Source organism: Malurus melanocephalus, unplaced genomic scaffold (genome assembly GCF_030028575.1).
Source record: "Malurus melanocephalus ecotype Western Australia unplaced genomic scaffold, MMel_1.1 scaffold_236, whole genome shotgun sequence".
Classification (NCBI taxonomy): Eukaryota; Metazoa; Chordata; class Aves; order Passeriformes; family Maluridae; genus Malurus; species Malurus melanocephalus.
The window spans coordinates 292,732-312,956 of record NW_026623468.1 but is presented as its reverse complement, the minus strand read 5'-3'; the positions used below and the strand labels follow the sequence as shown (position 1 = coordinate 312,956).

Here is a 20,225-nt window from a genome sequence, read left to right as displayed (position 1 = left end):
TCTGTGGCTTTTGCTACTTCTAACACCAGTCAGATGTTATCAAACATTCTGATACCTACCCAAAACCATCACCCACAGAGTTTTAACATTTTCCACATGTATTGGAGAGTTCATGCCTTTAACAACGGGAACTGTTTCTTATTAAGTGAACGTCAAGAATTGAATGCGACATTCTGTTGAACATTCTTCTAGACTACAAATGGTTCATTTTTCCTGTTGTATCCAGCCAGGCTGCCCCTTTTATTCCCAGCAACACAAATCGAGTTTTATCAGCCTGAAAGAATCTTTCTTCTAAATGAAGCCCAGTACTGTAATAACTTGAAAGGCATCTTTAGGCAGCGTAGTAAAAATGTTTGATTTGTAATTGCCTGCTGAACTCTTGCACAGTCCGTTGCCATATGGTACCTCCCTTCTACTGGCAAACAATCTTTCCTTGTTCCTAACTTCTCAGCCTCCCTACCCCCTCCTTTTCTGGAGGGTATGGATAGGAAATCCGAAGGAGGAGTTTCTTCTGCTCTCCGAGTGCTCGCGGTGACATCATAGGTGGGCTGAACGGCTGAGCCGAGAGTGTGTTTGTTTAAAAAAACACTGTCGAAAAGTGATGTATATGGAATCTGGGTCAGCTGTAGCTGGTTAGAGCACTTCTGCATGTGAGAATTAAACACTGCAGTTTCAAAAAACATTTCTCCCTCTCTTATGGAATAACGCATACTGGAGCATTACTTTTTCTCTTTTTTTTTTTTTAACTGATTAGTTAGCTTGGTTATCGTATGGAGAAACCTAATTCCTCAATACAGCTTGGATCTAACAGAGAAAGACAAAAGCAGTTTTCAGCTCCAGCTGCAGATTAACACTCCACACCATCGGGTAATATAGGAAGCAAAAACAACTTGGCCTCTGGATTTTCCATCTGCCACAGAAGCAAACCAGCTGGAAAACTTTATTCCTTGGTAAGTTTTAAAGTTATTCTTACTTACAAGTTTTATTTTGAGCTATTTCTGAATGCTGCATACATCCCCCTCAGCATACAACTGTGAAGAAACAAATCCCTCGCAGCCTGAGAAAARTTTGACAACTAACATTAAGACTCATTTTTGTGGCATTTGGTAGACTTTGGAAAGAATTAAAAAAGGCACTGCTTAAGAGCACAGACTAACTTATTCCAGTTGTAAGGATGAACAAGTTTCAGTTGTTTAGCTGCATTGTTATCTACAGTTACAGAAAATTAGCACTACCAGATTCTTTGCTAAGCATGTAATTTGGGTACTRTGAACATACTCATGTGAAATTCTGATCCTACCAGAAGGCAAAAGCCAAAAATCCTATTGATTTCAGGGAAGCTGGATTTCACCCAATACCACAGCATAGACCTAGCATTACTAGAACTAGAAAATGGATACCTCAATAAAACCACTGTGAAAAGTCCCAAGCAAACCAATGCACATCTGTAAGTAGCAATSATTGTATATCGTTTCAAGTCTCAATAAAACATATTTATTTATGGTACTTCTGAGGAGTAGAAGTTGCCTGAATCMTAGAGCCAACCAAGCAACCAGAGTCATACACTGATTCAGAACACAATTGAGTTTGTAGCACAATCAATTGTGCTGCTGAAAATCCAAAKATATTACTGCAACAGGCACTAATCCCTACCCTCGGCAATTTCTGGGAAGTTAATTGTACCTCAATTGAACTCCAGTTTGTTTCTAAATAAAGATCCATTTCASAGACATGAAATGCAGTGTACAAAGCAACACTACATTAAGTGGAAAATTGAGGGGTTTGTTACAGTTCATTAGGGGAAGGAAGGGAGAAGAATGCTGCTGCAAGTCAATGATTAAAACAAGAAAGTTGTTTACAAACTGAAGAAAAAAGTACAGATAAAAACAAAAAAAAAATACTTCCTAACACACAGGAAAAATATAGAAAACTTTCTTTGTGCTGACTTGAAAATTAAAATACAGTAAATAATCCCAGRAAGTGAAAATGAACTTAAGTGATGTATTTGCACTAACAACCTCAGAGATGCCTGACACAGAGAGAATGAAGGGGCTAAAAGGAGAAAAAAAGTGTTACAGAAGGCAAACTTAATTTAAGATTTACTAGCTACCAGTGGAAAAAAGTCTGAAGCAGCCTAGACAAACAAGAAATACAGATCCTTTCCAAATTCATGAGCCCTTTTCCCTATTATCCTTTTGTGTTGATTTGCATAAGAAGGCAAATCATCTAAACAACAACAACACAACCCCCATTTGAAGCACATAATGTGCTTTGGRCACCAGGCTCCATTCATTCATCATCAGCCAATGGTTTGATTTACGCTGCTTAGAACAATTCCTAAATCTTCCACAAATGAAAACAGCTGAGTCAATAATTTTAAAGCAGTAAACTGGCTATATACAAGGTTTTAGCTCTGTCTCCTTTGCTGCTTTCCAACTTTACACTTCATATTTTTAAATGTTTATTTTAAAACAAATAATGTAATATTAATATTACACTGCTGCCAAAAGAATGATCTGAAGTATGGCAAAAAAAATGCACTATTGAAGTTTTAAAAGAAGTTACTAAAAAAATGGATATTCTGAACCTTTAAACTTTTGCAATAACTACATGGCTCTATCAGGTCTTAATGTTTTATTGGGGTTTGATTTTTGTGACATGCCCTATTGGTTTGATCCCTAAAGCGTATACAGCAATGAATGAAGTACAATTTCCTATAACAAACCTAACTAGATGCTTARTATCTTCAGTATCTATTTTAAGCAGAACTCCAGAGTTTCACAATCACACACTTCCAAACACAAAATGCAACACTGCACTGTATCTGCATGCTCAAACAGTGCAAACACACGCAACAGCTGCCGACAAATGCAAAGAACCCCCACACTAAAAAAAGTCACAAAAAAATTTGGAAATGCCAGGAAATTTTGCTGTGCTTTCAGAATATCTACTGTGACAAAGTTCGCAAATCTCTTCTGCGGAGAATTTCTAAGATTTTAACATTTTTAAAAGGAACATGCTTTCAATGACAACCTACAAACTCACTGAAGATTTTTATAGATTGTGTTTCCTAAAAGTAACCAGAATCATGGCAATCTCTGAGAAGCAGAATTCTGTGACTCAATACACCACGTATMTGATTAACAAAACCCAAGAACATATTATTCCTGGATCCCAGTCAATACAATTGAAAGTAATCCTGTTATTTCAGCAGAGGCAGAGGGACTTGCCGGAAAAGCACTTGTTTATATAGGGAGAAGTAACTTACTTAAATACAGAGGAATATTGAAAATCCATATGAACATTTCTACAAGAAGAGTGTTACTATTACATCTAATGTTATGGACCCAATTCTAAGCTAAAAAAATCCACAAAAATCCTTATTTAGCCTGTGCAGACATARGGGAACATGACTGGGTTTATTGATTTCAGCTGCTCAGGCAAAGCTCAGCAGAAAATGAGGTACGTGCAGCATCAATAACAGAGATCCTTGGTGAGCTGATAKCACAGAATCTTTAGTCTCAATATTTGCAATTCACTTTCTCAAAGAACCAGTCTGTTTCTCTTCCTGTTACATGTAAGAGGGCACCACTGGCATTTATCAATTGACCATATTCTTTTAATAAATATTTGGAATAAAGGTAAGTACTGATACTGCATTTTCCATACAAAGGGAATCCTATATTCACAGTTACCTGCAACAGCCTCATTACATTCAACCATACATTGCCCAGGGAGAATGAGCCTTCATCAGCTCTGGAAGAACAGATTCTAACTGGTGTGGTGCATTTCTAAATTTTACATCCTGCTGAACATGAGTCACAGCAGTACAACAAAGAACAAACAGTTTGTTGTGCAGAAAGCTAAAAAAACGCCAAACATATACCAGCTTCCCCACATCCTCATCCATGCAACCCTATGATTACAATATTGGGGGGAGGCAACACCATCTGTGTTACAACAATTTAAAATAGTAGTTATTGGCTTGTTTTGCTCTTTTAAATTGGAATTTTGTACCTTTAAACACTTTTTAAAGTAATAAATCAAAAACTAATTTTGAGAGCAAGTTGGGTTTTTTTTTTTTTGCACAGGGATCACTCTGGAAAAAGAAAGAAACCAGAAGAAATGGCATTAAATATAAAACGGTATATTGAAGCCYTGTCCACAGCTCTGAGTGTTTCTGACAAGCTGATGAAGAAGCTTGTTTTGCTGTGAATAATTACACACTTTCTCCTGCAGAAGCCATAAAACATCAGCAGGCCAGAACATAAYGTAATGAAACTTCAACAGAAATCTGAGACTCAAAACTGGGAGGCACAGAAGCGACAGAACCAGCYGAAGTGACAGTTTATTCTAATTTTWAAAACATGACATTTAATAAAGAGTTAGATAACATATTTTAAAGCAATGGTATCTGTAATCACAAACATCTTTGCTTCATTTCCAAGGTCTGCACCAGGTATTTGAGCAGCCTCACTCAGTGCAGGCAACTCCAAACCTGCAGGGAGGGCTGGAGACCATGGTTCTGTCTGAACTGAACCCTGAGCCTCAGCTGTCTCCTAACAGTTATGCCACTACTTAACCATCTAAACTTGGGAATCTGTGACAAAATGTGTATGATTTAAAAACCTTAAAACTATTTCCCAACTCTAATTTTGTCATTTAGGACTTACATATTAGGCTATCATTCTGTGATACTTTGGATAAACAGTTTGTGTTTTTTTAAGCTGCTTGCCCAGAACATCAGGAAATTTCTGAAAGAGTATTTTCATTTCCTTCTAAGCTGATTAAAACTCCAGGTAAATATCTTGCTCAGAACCTATTCTTGTATAACAAGTTAGGCATTAAGCCGCTCAAACCAACAGTTTAAGACATTTAATTTTTTCAACATCAGCATTTCCATGGAAGCATATACATTCCTTACCAGGCAGATTCTCAGAATGAACTCCTCCCTGCTTATCTGGATGTCTCAGTTTGCTACAAGATGTTTGAATAATTTCAAATGCAAGGGCACAATCTCATGAAGCTGCTGCATTTGGCTACGCTGCATTAGACCCTTTAATTCATTTAATGGTCTTACAGCACAGGTAGATGCAGAGCTTGAAACTTTCCCACATAAGGGTAAAGTTCAAAATTAACACATTTAATATTACAAGAAATGCAGACTGCAGCAGAATACATGGGTAGAATGTGGGCTGTGTTGCACAATGCTGGGTTTTGAAAGATTCATTTAACTTCTATGTATTTCAGGGGGAAAATGTACTGCTGTGGGGAAAAGTCCCCAGCCRTTCATTATTTCAGTAACTCTGTAGGGTCTTTAAAAGCTACCAARAACTAGAACATTATTCAGTTTCTTGGACTATGAAGTACCTATTATACACTGTTAAAATAGTAAAATACTGGACTTGTACTATGGCTTCATCCTCAGCCATATACCATGAAGTCTCTCTCCCTCAATCTACAAACAGTAAAGGCAAAACTCCTGAAAAATAATTTAGGAGAGGCAAAGAGGTTTTAAACTTCAGACAATAAGTTCAGTTCATCCTTGTCAAGTTAGAAGCCACACACAGATCACTTTCCATGAGCTTCCCATGRTTCATGTGAACATTTAACCTGATGWACTTCCAGATCTGAGCACTGTCCAAGTGATTAATATTTTAAATGTCTAAAATTGCCAAAGAAAAACACACAACCGACTCTGGAAAAAAATGATACTTTTTCCTAAATTTTTAAAACTTTAAATGGAAGTTACAGTTTCAGCAGAGAAATATTAATAAAATTTTAAAGTTTTGTTTTCAACAAAAATATTTACTATTTGACACAAAAATACCTATTACTACAAAGAGAAATAAGTTTTTAAAAATAAGCTTCCTCAAACTTATGTGCTCCCTCCATTTATGCAGGGTAAGAAAGAATTTTTAGTATGTGTTAAATGTGCTTTCTTCCTCTCCCAGGAACAGGGCTTACAATACAACCATCAGACAAACAAAAAGTTATTGAGCATTGAATCAGAATTCCTAGCTCTAACTCCTGATGCATGTACAACATGGTTTGAAGCTTGTAACCACTGCTCTCGGCAAAGCCAAAAAATAAAGACTTGACAGGTTTCCTGAGGTTGAGCAGACACCATTGTTGCAATAATATTAAAGCCAGTAACAGGACTGGGAGAAGTGACCTGAYCCAAAAGTCACGTTATCATTTCTAATGTGAATKTAAAGGARGCAGCACAGCTCTGCTTCTCCTTTGGGATCACAGTGTCAGGAYTGCCAAATACACTTAGACTTGGAAGGAACAGCAGTGTAATTAACTTTGCCTGCTCTTACTGTATGTCTCCTTGTGATTGTCCAAAGGCCACTGTACCAGGGCTATCCAAAGGCTTGCAGGACTTGGGAAAGGAAAGCCAGATCAGCAGCTGAGATTAGAAGAGTGATCTGCTTCTCAAAGCAAACAAACCATAAAACATGAAGGTTTTTTTTCCTTATTTAAGTGCTACCACTGTTTATCATCTCAAATATTTAAAGTTAAAAAACAGGTCTCCAAAATCGTTCCTGGATCTTTATCATTGCACTTTAACTCTTTAGAGTTAAAACAAACTCCTAATTTTCTTTARAAGATGAATGAAACACTTCAGTATGGTATTTATAATGATAACACACCTGATACTTCAGGATTATTTGGATAAGATGTTCTCAAAGATACAAAAATAGCATGACAACAATTCTAAACATTCATCTCAAGGCAACTAAATAGGGAGACGCATAAGCTCTCCTTACAAATTCAAAGTCACTTGAACAAGTAATTTTTAATGTTTGCATAAATATCTAATCTTCTGCCTAACACTCATATCCAAAAATAGTCTTTAAAAGATGMATTTTTCATTTCTACTAAAACAGTGTGTATATAAATTTGAAAAATGGCTGTATATATGAATATGTATGTATATAYGATTTAACAAATTATACATCTATATATAAAGCTAAAAGAGGACCAGAAAGGCTTATATAATCCAAATTCCAACATTTATATAAACAACTTTGTTTCCCTACTTCCCTTCCAGGAAGGTATTCTGCAAGCACTCTATGTTCTATAACCTTGTGCATGTAATAGCAGTGAGCACAGAGCTGTGCAGTTAAAACTGATAATGGAAGTGTAACACAGAATCTAAGTACAATATTGTTTCTGAAAACTCACCCATTGCAACAACTTCTCTACTAAATCCTGCATCTAAATTCCAGCATTTACTGTTCAAAATAGAAAGCCCATCTAATGGAATCTAGCTCCAAGTAAGAGATTCCAAGGACTTGGCTACATATATGCAAACAGGGCAAGCCCATCAACTGAGGCAGTTCAACAGTCCAAGAGCCTTGGTTGTGCCTCTGATTTACTGACTTGATCTTTCATCTGTTCAACAGGCTCCTGACAATTGTCACAGCTGCTTTAAAATGAAGATAYTGAAGTGGACTTTGGGTGTCCTGCTGTTCCTGCTGCTGTCTATCGGGCGCTGTACAGAACAATCCATGCCGAGCAAGATGCCCCCGCGGAGGCAGCCTCGTTCAGCAGATGGGGGAGAGGAAGGGAAGAAATGTGGTTACACYTTCCTGGTGCCAGAACAAAAAATCACAGGGCCAATTTGTGTGAACACGAATGGGGGCACTGGAAACAGGAAAGACGAAGTCACCAGGATGGACATTGAGAAYCTGAAGGATGTGCTGTCCAAGCAGAAGCGGGAGATCGACATTCTGCAGTTGGTAGTGGATGTGGATGGAAACATTGTGAATGAAGTCAAATTACTRAGGAAAGAAAGTCGGAACATGAACTCTCGTGTGACCCAACTGTACATGCAACTGCTGCATGAGATCATTCGAAAGCGCGACAACTCACTCGAGCTTTCCCAGCTGGAGAACAAAGTCCTTAACGTTACAACCGAAATGCTGAAGATGGCAACGAAATACAAGGAGCTTGAAGTGAAATACGCAGCACTAACTGATCTGGTGAACAATCAGTCTGTGACTATCTCGCTGCTGGAGGAGCAGTGCCTGAAAATCTTCTCGCGCCAGGACAGCCACGGGTCCCCACCCCTGGTGCAGGTCGTGCCGCAGCACATTCCCAACAGCCAGCCCTACACCCCAGTGCTTCTGGGAGGCAACGAGATACAGCGAGACCCAGGCTACCCCAGAGACAGAGATGTAAGGCCCCCACCCGACCCAGCCACTTCTCCTACAAAGAGCCCTTTCAGAGTACCACCGCTGGCTTTGATTAATGAGGGTAAGTTACCTGTCACTCTTTATCTGACCTGACATTTCTCCACTTCTGAGAGGAACGGCCCCAACTATTTTGTTCCAACTACAGGAACAAAAGGAACAACTGAAAGCACCTCATACAGCTCACTCTTGCTCCTGATTCTTCACCCCTTCCACCTCCCAGGGCAAGTTTGCTTAATGGCCTAAATCTGCGTAAGATAAATTTGTTGAAACGGCCGATACTCAGAAATTCAGTCTGGACAATTTACGCCTTCAAGTCACAAAGTATTGTGAGTTCTCTCTGCAGCTGGGTTTGAATTATGAAAATATGAAAATTCAATACTAGCATAAGCTTGCYAATATTTACCCATTTCTTTGATGATGCCTGCTAGCTACATGTTACAGTAGCTGGCAAGGGTGAGTAAGAGAAACTAATGATTTTTAAACAAATTAAGTAATTTTAAGTTGTCCTTTATACTTACACATCTACAGTTGCCAGAAGAAAATTCTACTAGAAGAATTCTAGCCCTTCTATTCTAACCTGCTTTAAAATGAACATCTAAATCCACTAACACARTCATGTAATGAGTCTCTCAGTGTTTAGTTGAAATATTCAAGAGTGGTAAGTTTGAAAGCATAATTGAATCAAGGCTGGATCYTATTAGATGCACTCAGCTTTGAAAATTTTAAAACAGTAACTACATTCCCAGTAACCTGATGTTAGAAGGAGATGGCAAATTAAACTAAAACCACAAATATTATGAAAAWACATTCAGGAGACAGTATCATATCTTCATGCATTACATTCTTCAGGTTATTAGATAAATACTTATATCAGTAGGAATCAAAATAAGGGACGAGGCAATTAACTGCCACTAAGCTGCCCTGAACTCTATCATGTTTCTCACTTCAYTGAAATTTTGACAGAATCAAGATTTAAAAAAAAAAAACCAAGAATTCAGGAAAACCAGTTTTACTCAGTCATCCCTTTGAGTGCTTGCTTTGGCTTCTGTTAGCACAGCAAAAGGTTTTGGGGGTGGGTTTTGGGTTTAGGTTGCTGTTTTGTTTTTGTTTCTTTCAAACTGCTTTTAGTCACAGTTGAAAGTTCAACTTGGCTCCTAAGATGAAGCCCAACATTTATTTGTGACTGGTTTGCAGCATTACAACCAACCAGCTGCTGATGTAAAGAACAACTATTTTTATTCAAGGTCTGCAGAAAATTCAGGCATGAGCCCAAGCAAAATGTCAGATGTCATGTGCATTTCAGTGGCACATCATGACAGAAAGGAAACAGTTCCTATCAAAGCTCTGTTTTTATGTCTGGTCAGACAGCACAAGGATAATTCTAAAAAAAGTCATGACTTCCTGCTTCCCAGCAAACCCTTGTTTCCAGGTTCTGTTCTGAATGCATCTTTTTCTCAATAAATGCCTGTTGCAAATACAGAACAAGACAACAGCACTAAGTATTAATCCCTAAATTATCTACCCTGGTGTTCATGGAACTCTCTACCTGGGAGAGTTTAGAGTTTGAATCCATTTTTGGAAGAGAATACAAAGAAATCTTAGCAAGTTTACTGTAACAACATTCACCTTCCTTTAATACTAGATTCTTGAGCTGGAAGTTTAAGCGTTTCTGGCAGTGCCTTGGGAAAAGGAGGGCTGAGAATTGCTACAGCTAGTAGGGCATCTGTCCATTTTGTACCAAAACCTGTACATTCCAACACAATGCCCAGTTACTATCCCTGATTTTTAAAGTTAAACAGATTTAAGGGTGCACAGAACCAAAACTGTGTCATAGAAAGAACAACTTTATGGTTAAAAGATAACGATTATTTATAAATAATCTACAATAATGTATAAAGATATAAAAAACAGATCAGTGAAAAAACCAGACAGTCCCAATTAGAAATAGGCTGGTTTAAAGATTTATGTCAGAACAAATGCCTGGACCTCCTTGCATGCAGCAGATGTGTCAGAAAGGTGAATGTGCATCTTAATATTGTGGGTGGAGAGTAAAATGCAAAATATATGGGAAACAGAAGGGYAAATTCATATTTTCTAAGTATTTTGGTTAATTTGTACAAAAATTGCTCTAAAAATTGAGGAAAGTGTATGTTATCTGTGAATTGCAGTTATCACAGTTACCTTAATATTTGGAATAATAACCAGTGACCCCCAAAATTACTGCCACTGTTTCTGCAAAAAGTAGCTTCAAGTTAAACAGGGACTTGAAAATTAGACAGAAACACTTGTTTCTAATGCCTCTTGGTTAACAACATAGCTTCTTTTTTTTTAAGAAAATTCCAATTCAGACTATTACTGATCCCAAAAATCCTCTATATGGACCTTACACAAGCAGAGCYTCTGTATCATCTGCTCAAGATAACATTTGGCATCTCAAAATGGGATTCAGCCATGAAGATATTAAGCTTTCAACTTAAAATATTTAATCCCTTTCCTTCTCTACTTCATTTRATTTAGCACAGAATATGATCTGCACTAAATCATAGATCTAACCCACAATTTCAGAAGTGAAATATTTAGCAGATCATCTTCTAGAGTATTTCTCACTTATAACTGTCTCAGCAACTTAGTGTACACTGACTATTACCAAAGACTAGATGGGCTAGACTAGATAAGATAACTTATTCCTTTCATAAACTATAAAATCTAAGATATTAAACAGAAAATTACGCTTTTTTTAATCAAACCTCCAATCACACCAGCAATATGAAGAATCTTAAACTGTCTCACAAATCTCAGTATTTCCACTGAACAAGATCAATTCTTACAACATGAACTTGAAATAATTCAACGTAACAAAGAAATTACTTCTCCAAAAACATTCATGACTACACATAAAAAATTATGGGATATGTTGGATTTCCTTACATTAAGAGCAGAAGTCTATTACCTCTACCACAACATTAACTAAATGCACGCAGAGAAAGCTGAGCATCAAAGCAGACGAGTCACATCCTGTGAACTTAAAGCCAGCTGAACTCCAGAAGTGATCCAAGTATTATATAAACAGACTGGTACAATTCCATCTACCTAAAAACTATTTAAAATGACCCCAAACATCTGCTTAGGTCTCTCATGGAAAAAACAGTGCTCAATTCCTCCTCCAGTAATAATCACATGAGATAAATACTGAGCAGATCTAATTAAGCTATTCTTAATGTTCATTAACATTACAAAAAATTAGGCTTATCTGTTTATACTTTTCCTAAAGCAATAACTGCTTTACAAAAAGACTTCTGGAACAACATCCCTGTTCAGTTATAGAGCACCCAACTTTGCTTCAGACAGTTTCAAGGAAGGGGAATGACACCCAGCTTAGCCCAGGGAATTATCTACCCCCTGGACAAACACTGCAATATTCATAATCTACATGGAAATTTTAATTGTGAACAAGAGGGGAAAAAAGCTCCAGGACTGATTTCCTAACGTAGTAGTGCTTGCACTGGAAGAATGACAAAGCCATCAGAGTCCTGGCAGTGCAGCAGTATTTACAGCAGTGGCTCAGTGTCTGTGACATTCCTGTCACAGCCAGAAGCTCCAAGTGCTCCTCATTAGATACACAAGCTGCATGCATTCTAATTGACATGAAATGCTTTATGGATTTCTTGCTAACTACATACTTGTCCAACTGGCAACTACTACCTGAAAATCTAAGAAAAGTGTGATTTTCAGCTTGCTTTTGTTACACAATCTGCAGTGAAGGTCCCTTTCCATCAGSCTCTACTTTTGATTAAAGAATAACYTCAACAAATGTCTTCTATGCTCCTTTGCATGTGAGCTGTTTCTGTCAATGATGTTTCTCCCTGAAGTTTCAAGGAGATTTGAGAAAATAAGCCCTCTTAGGAAGGAGAGGAAAGCTGTAGCTAATTTATTTTCAGATGTATTGARTTTTCAAATACATTTAGGGCATCCACAGCTAATTAATCATTAGAATACATTTTGCTTTTCATTAGTAAATTACCAGTTTTTCTAAACAAACTGAAGTAATGACAGACAAACAATTTTTTTCCCTAAAAAAAAAAAAAAAAAATTTTTTTTGAAGTAATGACAGACAAACAATTTTTTTCCCTAAAAAAACAGAAAATAAAAACATTACCAACAATTGAAAGACAAACTAGGCAAAGTTTTCAGAGACATATAAGCTGCTTCCTTCTTAGAGAATRACCAGATGCTCTTCTCTATTATATTTGTAAAACCACTATTCAGATGGACAAAAATAGAGCTTTCAAGCAGCACTCACAACAGCAACAGAAATTTTGTGCAACCACAGCCCTGAAAACAAATATGTGAGTCCTTTCAGCTGCTCAAAAATCCTTCTCCATTGCTTGCTTATTTCTTTCATCAATATCCATCTATATGTATCACACTAGGACCACACATGAAACTTAGAAGGATTCCTATCCACAGTTAACAGCCTAATCCTCAAACTGCGTAAGAAAATAAAGGCAAAAAATTATGCAGTGTAAGAATTCTCTATGACCAAATTCCATGYCTGTAGACTCTGGCAATAAGTATTTTTACAGCAGCTCTCAAASCACTTATATATTCAGAAATAGAGAGATTGGGTATTCTGAATGTGTTTTAATTTTTACTTCCACCAGTTTCAAATTGATGCACTGGAAAATCAAGTTAATCCATGTCTACCTTTTGTAAAAAAGAAGAGAAAATCCTTGATGAAAGAAAATCATGATGTAGTGCAGTATCAAGAGCCAGGGTATAAATCTTTGCCACTACAGACAAAAAAAATGGGTGTAGGTAACCAAAGTCTATTATTTGCCTAGCAAAATGAAGTTTTTGTTCAAGAATATATGGAGAGAGGATATTGACATAYTTATTTATATATACAATTAATCCCAGACAGTAACTTTTTGCACTGTTCTCCATGGTAGGTTTATACCTTAATTGAWTTACTGACTTTCCATTACAAAATATTCCTGGACAATGGACACTGCACAGCCAAGCTTGAATGCTYACTGTATTTCTTTTCCAAAAGGTCCATTCAAAGACTGCCAACAAGCCAAGGACGCTGGGCATTCCAACAGCGGGATTTACATGATCAAACCCGAAAATAGCAACGAGCCAATGCAACTCTGGTGTGAGAACAGCCTGGATCCTGGAGGATGGGCAGTTATCCAGAAGAGGACAGATGGATCTGTCAACTTTTTCAGGAATTGGGACAGTTACAAGGTAAATTCTAGAACGCAGAAAATCAGTGAGTGAAGAAAGGTAATTGAAAAGAGTGGTCATCCCTCAGAGGTAAACGTATTTCAGTGGGAATGTTCCTCAATGCCTGGCTAATTCTGTACAAACCAACTTGTCTGAAACAGCCTGGGTTTTAATGCACAACACAACTGGGAGACATAGACAGTGGCAGGGAAGTAATTTATTACAAAGTTCTAACTGAACATATGATTTTTATTAACACACTGAGAACTACAGTAAGTAGTTGTAAAGYTTCATTGTCTCCCTTATGAATAAGTAAACTCAGCCAGCGGAATTATTAATTTAAACACATTAATWGATTTGCTGGACTCGGGGCTCAACCTGAAAAAAGTCTTAATAATGAATAAAAGGAAATAATTCCCATCTGTTAATTTAGGATAGAAATCTAAAGATGTCAGGATGGTGGAGGGAAACACATTCCTGTGTGTTACTGAGATATTATGCACTAGCAGGCAGAACATCCAGCATGACAAGAGGATGTTGCTTTGGAGTAATTACATGCTAAATAGGAAATTTGAAGATCATTTGGTTGAGATAATAATAATAACAATCATAATAATAATAGTAGTAAGTAGCAGTAGTACTACTTCACACATACGGAACACAAAATTAGTGTGAAGAGTTTTGCTTCCTGCACTCTTGGAATGTAGTGATTCAAATATTGATCTGTAAGTCAATAATAACTAAAACTAAAATTATAACTAAAATTATTCAATAAACAAATCAATCAATTATTATGCGAAGTCTTTACTTCTCAGAGCAGTACATGGTTGGTTTTCAAGTTGTTAAATGTTATAAAATGTTTTAAGGCAGTTATGGAGAGCCTTACAAAGCAATCACAAACATTTTGAACATAATACGACACCAAACATTARCAACTGTTTTACTTGGGGAAAGGAGATAGCAAATAGGAAATATCACTTGACAGCTACTGTGCTGGTAGTCTGTGATTTGAAAGAAAAGATACCTTTACTTTTCATTTCTAATAAATCCAGTAAAGAACACAGAGGAATTGTGTGATTAAACTTATACTAAAAAAACAACACTAGTTGMAATATAAAAGCAGCAAGAAGTTATTTGCCTTGAACATTGAGACTACTGATTTACAAATACCTTTCTCAACCTGAAAAAATAACCTAAAATTCCATTATTCATCCATTATAACAAATCCCCTTAGCWTTGTCAAGAAATACAATGTTTCAGTTTTCTTATTCTCCCTCCCTTTATCTTAAAAAGAAGAGGACAGCAAGAACACAGATGTTTTACCACCCTTACRGGTTCTGGCAGCATTTCATGCATCTTAGCAATCCCAAYRCAGCAAAATAAAGAACTTAAATGCATGGGTTGAAGTAATTCAGAAGTTTAGACGCTTTCAGTACCCACATTCCACTGGTTTATAACACTCCTGCTGATGAGTTAATGGAAACGAAGCTAACAGCCCCCTGTGATCTTCTTTTGCACAGAAAGGATTTGGGAACATTGATGGAGAGTACTGGCTGGGACTAGAKAATATCTACATGCTCACCAATCAGGATAATTACAGACTATTGATTGAGCTGGAGGACTGGAGCAACAAGAAGGTCTATGCCGAGTACAGCAGCTTCCGCCTGGAGCCCGAGAGTGAATTCTACCGGCTGCGTCTGGGAACGTACCAGGGCAAYGCTGGGGACTCCATGATATGGCACAATGGGAAGCAATTCACAACACTGGACAGGGACAGGGACATGTATTCAGGTAAGGAAAGCAGCATGTGTGAAAAGTGACTAATGTAAACTCCAGTAGCTACACCACCTCCAACAGTATAGCATAGTGTAAAAATGTACATCAATTCTGCTAAATAACTCTACTGGAAGATGCTTCAAATCTACAATGATAAAAACCACACTGGCAGGGCTCCCTTCGAGCCCCTGCACCTGTCAGAAATTCAAATTCTGCTACCCTCACTGACAACACCCTACAGTAATTTTCTGTTTAATTCATCACTTGCACGTGGCTCTGCCGTCAGAGTWCCTGTCCAGGTGATTGCTGAGTAGTGCTGCTGCCACATCACCATCACCAGGAACTAAAGCCTCTGAAGAGCATGAAAGGAACTGCAAGTGTGCAGAGGTTTAGTTATGTACCAATATGTGAGAAARGGGCATATAATTTGATTTTCTGCTCCTTAAAGCTCACTTTTTTGCTCATTTCCTCCAGTTTTCTCCTTGCAGAAAAAGAAAGGTTGGGGAGTGCAATAATTACAACTGGTTTCCCTCAGCTGTCAATAACCATAAAGCTGGACAAATCCTGCAAACTCTCAGAGAAGCCTGTAACAGTAAAAACACAAGTTACAAGCAACTCTTTGTGGAGCCATGGCCCTGAGTGCTGCTTCAGGCTGTATCAGCTCACACTGCTTCTGCTCAAGTATTTCCAAACAGCACATGATCTGAGTTCCTTGGGTGTTAGCTCATGGAGAGGCAGTGCTGGCAGGCTGAGAACACCTCCCTCCTTCATTTTCAGCTGTCACATTAAAGACCATGTCAATGACCCCTCCCTCCAGCAATGGCTGCTGTTACAACAGAATCTATAATTTAGGAAGAACAGCWAGATGTGACCATGACAGGCTATGAAGTACATCCAAGCTGCCCACGAGAATAGCCCCAATATGAAAYCATTTAGTAATTTCCATTTCTCCTGTCTAAAGCTGAAGTTCACATAATTCCTTCTGTTCCCCAGGAAACTGTGCTCACTTCCACAAGGGTGGCTGGTGGTACAACGCGTGTGCTCACTCCAATCTCAACGGGGTCTGGTACCGAGGAGGCCACTACAGGAGCAAGTACCAGGATGGAATATTTTGGGCTGAGTAYCGGGGAGGTTCCTACTCCTTGAAAGCAGTTCAGATGATGATCAGACCTATAGACTGAGGAAGAAAATCCCACAGTGCTCCCATATAAACTTCTCAGTGTCTGAGTTCCAGAAAAATAAAATATTACTTTTTAATCATTATTTTGCACAATCTGCCCCTGCAAAAAGCAGGTCTACAGTTTTCCTGTCTTCTTTCCCTTGTCATGTTCCCCTCTCCTTTTTTTAGGACCYTTCTCTACTGTGAGAGATGGTATTKTTTTTAAACACACRTTCACAAAAGCAGATGTTTGTGCTTGCAAAGCATATTTATCTTTTGTTCAAGATCAACATACTTTTGTAAACAGTCAAAGCTGGTAAAGAATTTCAGATWTATGACAAGATATAAGCTTTTCCAGTTCAAAAAGCTTATACTTTTTCAGGTTAGCTCAACCCTTAAATGTAAATATGTGAAATGACATTGTCTTGCTTTAATGTGAAAATTGATTCGTTATTTAACAATTTATTTAAAAATGTTGGTATTACTTTCAATGAAAAATCTGACTTCATATTAYTGTTTGATATTTACTCCAAGAAGCTCCATAAAAAATTGGAGACATTTTAGCTTTGCCAGCAGAGAATGATTTTTGCAACAAATAATTATTTCAAAATGAAGAGGCAAATTAAACACAAAACACAAAATTTCTTAAGGAATTCTCTACACTGCTAAGATCTGCAAGTCTTATCTTCTGTAAAACATTTAAGCAAAATGTTCCTAGCATAAGAAAATTACTTGTATGAAACTATTGACTAACTTGCGACAACCAAATTGCTTGAATACCTTTTTTACTTTCAACCTCCATATTCAAGCTTTCCAATTAAAATTTGAACTTAAATAGCAAATGTGAAAGTCCTGATACTAAAATCATGACTTGACACTTCCCTGTTCCAATTARGAGTGACAAGGGCTGACCAAGCATTCACACATAGTAACTGAGAGAAGTCTCTGAATATTAGAAGTTTTCCTCCAACTCAGCTTTCTGCTGCCACAGTAAAACAAAGAAATCAGCTACGAGTGTGCTCTCCCTGACATCCCAAACTTGGGCAGCTCTTATGACACACACATTTTCCTTCCCTTATACACATACAATTTTTGATACTGTCTATACTAAATTTTATCTTCTAGATATCAAATTTCCACTGGAATTAATATGTAATTTCAGAAATTAATTACAAAATACTTTCCCAACATTTCAMAAAAGCTATACCTCACACTGATGCAAAATCAGATACAACAAAACATTGGCTTTAGGTACCAGAATCTCAAAACTAAAGCTTTCTTCTGGTTATATAACATTATTTAGTAATTGCACTTATAGCCACASAGGTTGCCTAATTTAATGTTATGTTACATAAAAATGAATCTGCTGTTCTGAACTGTAACCAATGTATTTGTTTAGCACCTCATATGTACCTTCAGGATTTTCAGGAACTTTGTCCCTATTTAAAATAAGAAACCATAATAGCTAAAAGCATAATCTAGTATTRTTGTTATGTTAAATTAGTCAATAGCCATTACTATGCAAAGCCTCCTACGTAATGCAGAGGAGAAAACCCAGCAGTCTGCTTTCAGGACACACTGTCTGGAATAGATAAAGCTTCATTGATAATGTATGGCTGCAAGGCTTGTAGTTAAATCTCTGGTCAGAGATCAAAGCCAACCAGTCCCACCAATATTTAATTGGGGTTGGCGGCRGTGGGGAATCAGTCCCAGCATATTCCATTCCCAAATTCCAAGAATTTTAACTGACACAAATGTTAAYGATTACAATTCTGAAATTGTTCTTCATATAAGGAATATTTGTTTGTTACAAATATCATACAGACCTCATTGATTGAGTGTCCTGCAAAATGCTTCTTAATTGCAAATGCTTATAATTCAGATTGTCTCTAGTCTGTCTTTTATTCTATGATAGCTGGATAGAAGAGCAGTTCTATCTGAAAAAGAGAAAATGCCYTCCCCAAAGCACTCCTTTAATGATCACTTCTGACAGCCTTTAGTTCATTCARCCGGCAGATTTCCTCTCCTTGGCAGAGAGCTTATTTTACCCCAAGAATCTCTTGCCTGCTACAAAAACAGTGTTTGTTTATTCAGTGCACTCAGTGAAAGGTGTACTTTGCAGAAACCCCAAAGTAAAATTAGCTTGCACTCAGCCTTTTAATTAAATCTTATATATTAGACATCTAAAAAGTGAGCCTTTCCCAATTTAAAGCTGCAGTATGACGTTAACTAAACATTATTACAAAATACACCCAGAAACCTCGGACTGTACAAATGCTGTGCTCTGAAAGGAATGACTTAATTAAGTTGCCAATTTAAGATTATGAGGAAGGAAAGCATAGCATGTCTTTTTCAGGTTGCTTCATACTCTGTACAGTAATTCACATTCAAATGCTTGCAACTCTATTAGCTTGTAGCTTTAGGGCTGAATTTTCTAAGCAGGGCGAGTGACTGGAAAAGTGCAATGTTTTCTCCCAYACTTTTTCTTTTGAAAGATTTTCAGAAAAGCCTATAGCATCCCTCAGGCTCCTTGCCCTGGGCATTCAGGAGCAGTCTGTCTGAGAAGGATAAAGCCTTCACCATTCCTGTACCATCAATCCAAACTTAACCAGGCAGACTCAGAAAGAAAAGTTCAACTTGTGAGAAACCTGAAACACAGTTTTCACATCTATTTCCAAGCTCTATTGCAAACACTATCACTGAAGTAGCTGCATATTCCTCAGATGAATACTTAATAACTTGTTTTCAGCTTTTCTGTTTCTGGATATAACTCCTCAAAGACAGCTRTAAGAAAAATATTTCACAAGGTAGTACTGCTTAGTTAAATAAAAATCTTACTTCTCAAGATATGGCTCAGTTGTTTCATTGTGCAATCTCAAATGGATCAGAGCACTGGGATAAGACTCCCTTGGAGAATGGGATTTTATTCTACAGTGAAATATAACAGCACATACACAGCTCCCATTTGTTCTGACTGCTTTAGTTGGCCAGGTGATGCAACACTGAAGACATATCCCATGCTGTGTAACGAGGATCTGGTGCTGAACATATTTATTGGTGCTGCACAGCTTTTCACACTCACACTGAAGTAGGTGAGTCCATACTGTTAATGTGCTGCATTTCTAGAATTCTGGAATCACATGACAATCATTGCTACAAGGAGCTGAGAAACACTTTTATTTCCACTTCAGTTAAATGTGAAAGGACATYGTTATCTTGTCCACAGAGAGTGAGCTGTGGAAATATAACAACAATTTGTTTCTGTGGCTCTGCTCCTATTGCAAAAACTATACCACAGATGCATTTAAGCTTTACTTTACAATGCCAAGATGGGCATGAAAAAAGTCTACACCCATATCTGATATTTGCAAAAGGGCAAAACATTCATCCTTGAAACTGCAGCTGAAATTCCATTACCTACTCACTCTCCCTATGACCTTCCAAATAGGTCTCCATGACCAATGCCAAAGTTTCTATAGAAGGGATTTGCAATGGCAAATTTAATTGTGTGGCAAGTCTGATAATCTGCACTCTTCCAAAYAGCATTTTTGGGAAGGATAGCAGATGCTGGATCTCCCCACAAAGAGTGAAGAAARCCCCACTCCTCCTTTTACCATGAGAGGGAATGGTCCTCCTGATGAAACGCCTTCCTGGCACATGCCATCATCACCATTTCCAACTGYAGACTTGTAGGTAGGCTTTTCTACATATTTCAAACCAGGAAYAGCACTATTCCCTTACAGAATCTTACAGCACAAGAATTCCTTTTAGGAATAGTAACCTATAACTGACAAACTTACAACAGTAACTAAAGCAATTTAATTGCTGTTACATGYGACTCTTACCTTAGTAAAAATGCC

The 20,225-nt window shown here is 37.5% G+C and overlaps 2 protein-coding genes across 7 annotated transcripts in view; one reads left to right on the top strand and one right to left on the bottom strand.

Annotated features, from left to right (window-relative positions):
• RALGPS2 (Ral GEF with PH domain and SH3 binding motif 2) overlaps positions 1-20,225 on the bottom strand; it is a 109,588-nt gene that overhangs the window by 35,660 nt on the left and 53,703 nt on the right. The gene's annotated exons all lie outside the window — the stretch shown is intronic.
• On the top strand, positions 740-19,176 carry ANGPTL1 (angiopoietin like 1). Its single transcript, XM_057374937.1, has 5 exons — positions 740-950; positions 7,413-8,265; positions 13,258-13,451; positions 14,951-15,221; positions 16,200-19,176. Exons 2-5 carry the CDS (start codon positions 7,443-7,445, stop codon positions 16,385-16,387), a joined length of 1,476 nt encoding a protein of 491 aa, XP_057230920.1. The 5' UTR covers positions 740-950; positions 7,413-7,442; the 3' UTR covers positions 16,388-19,176.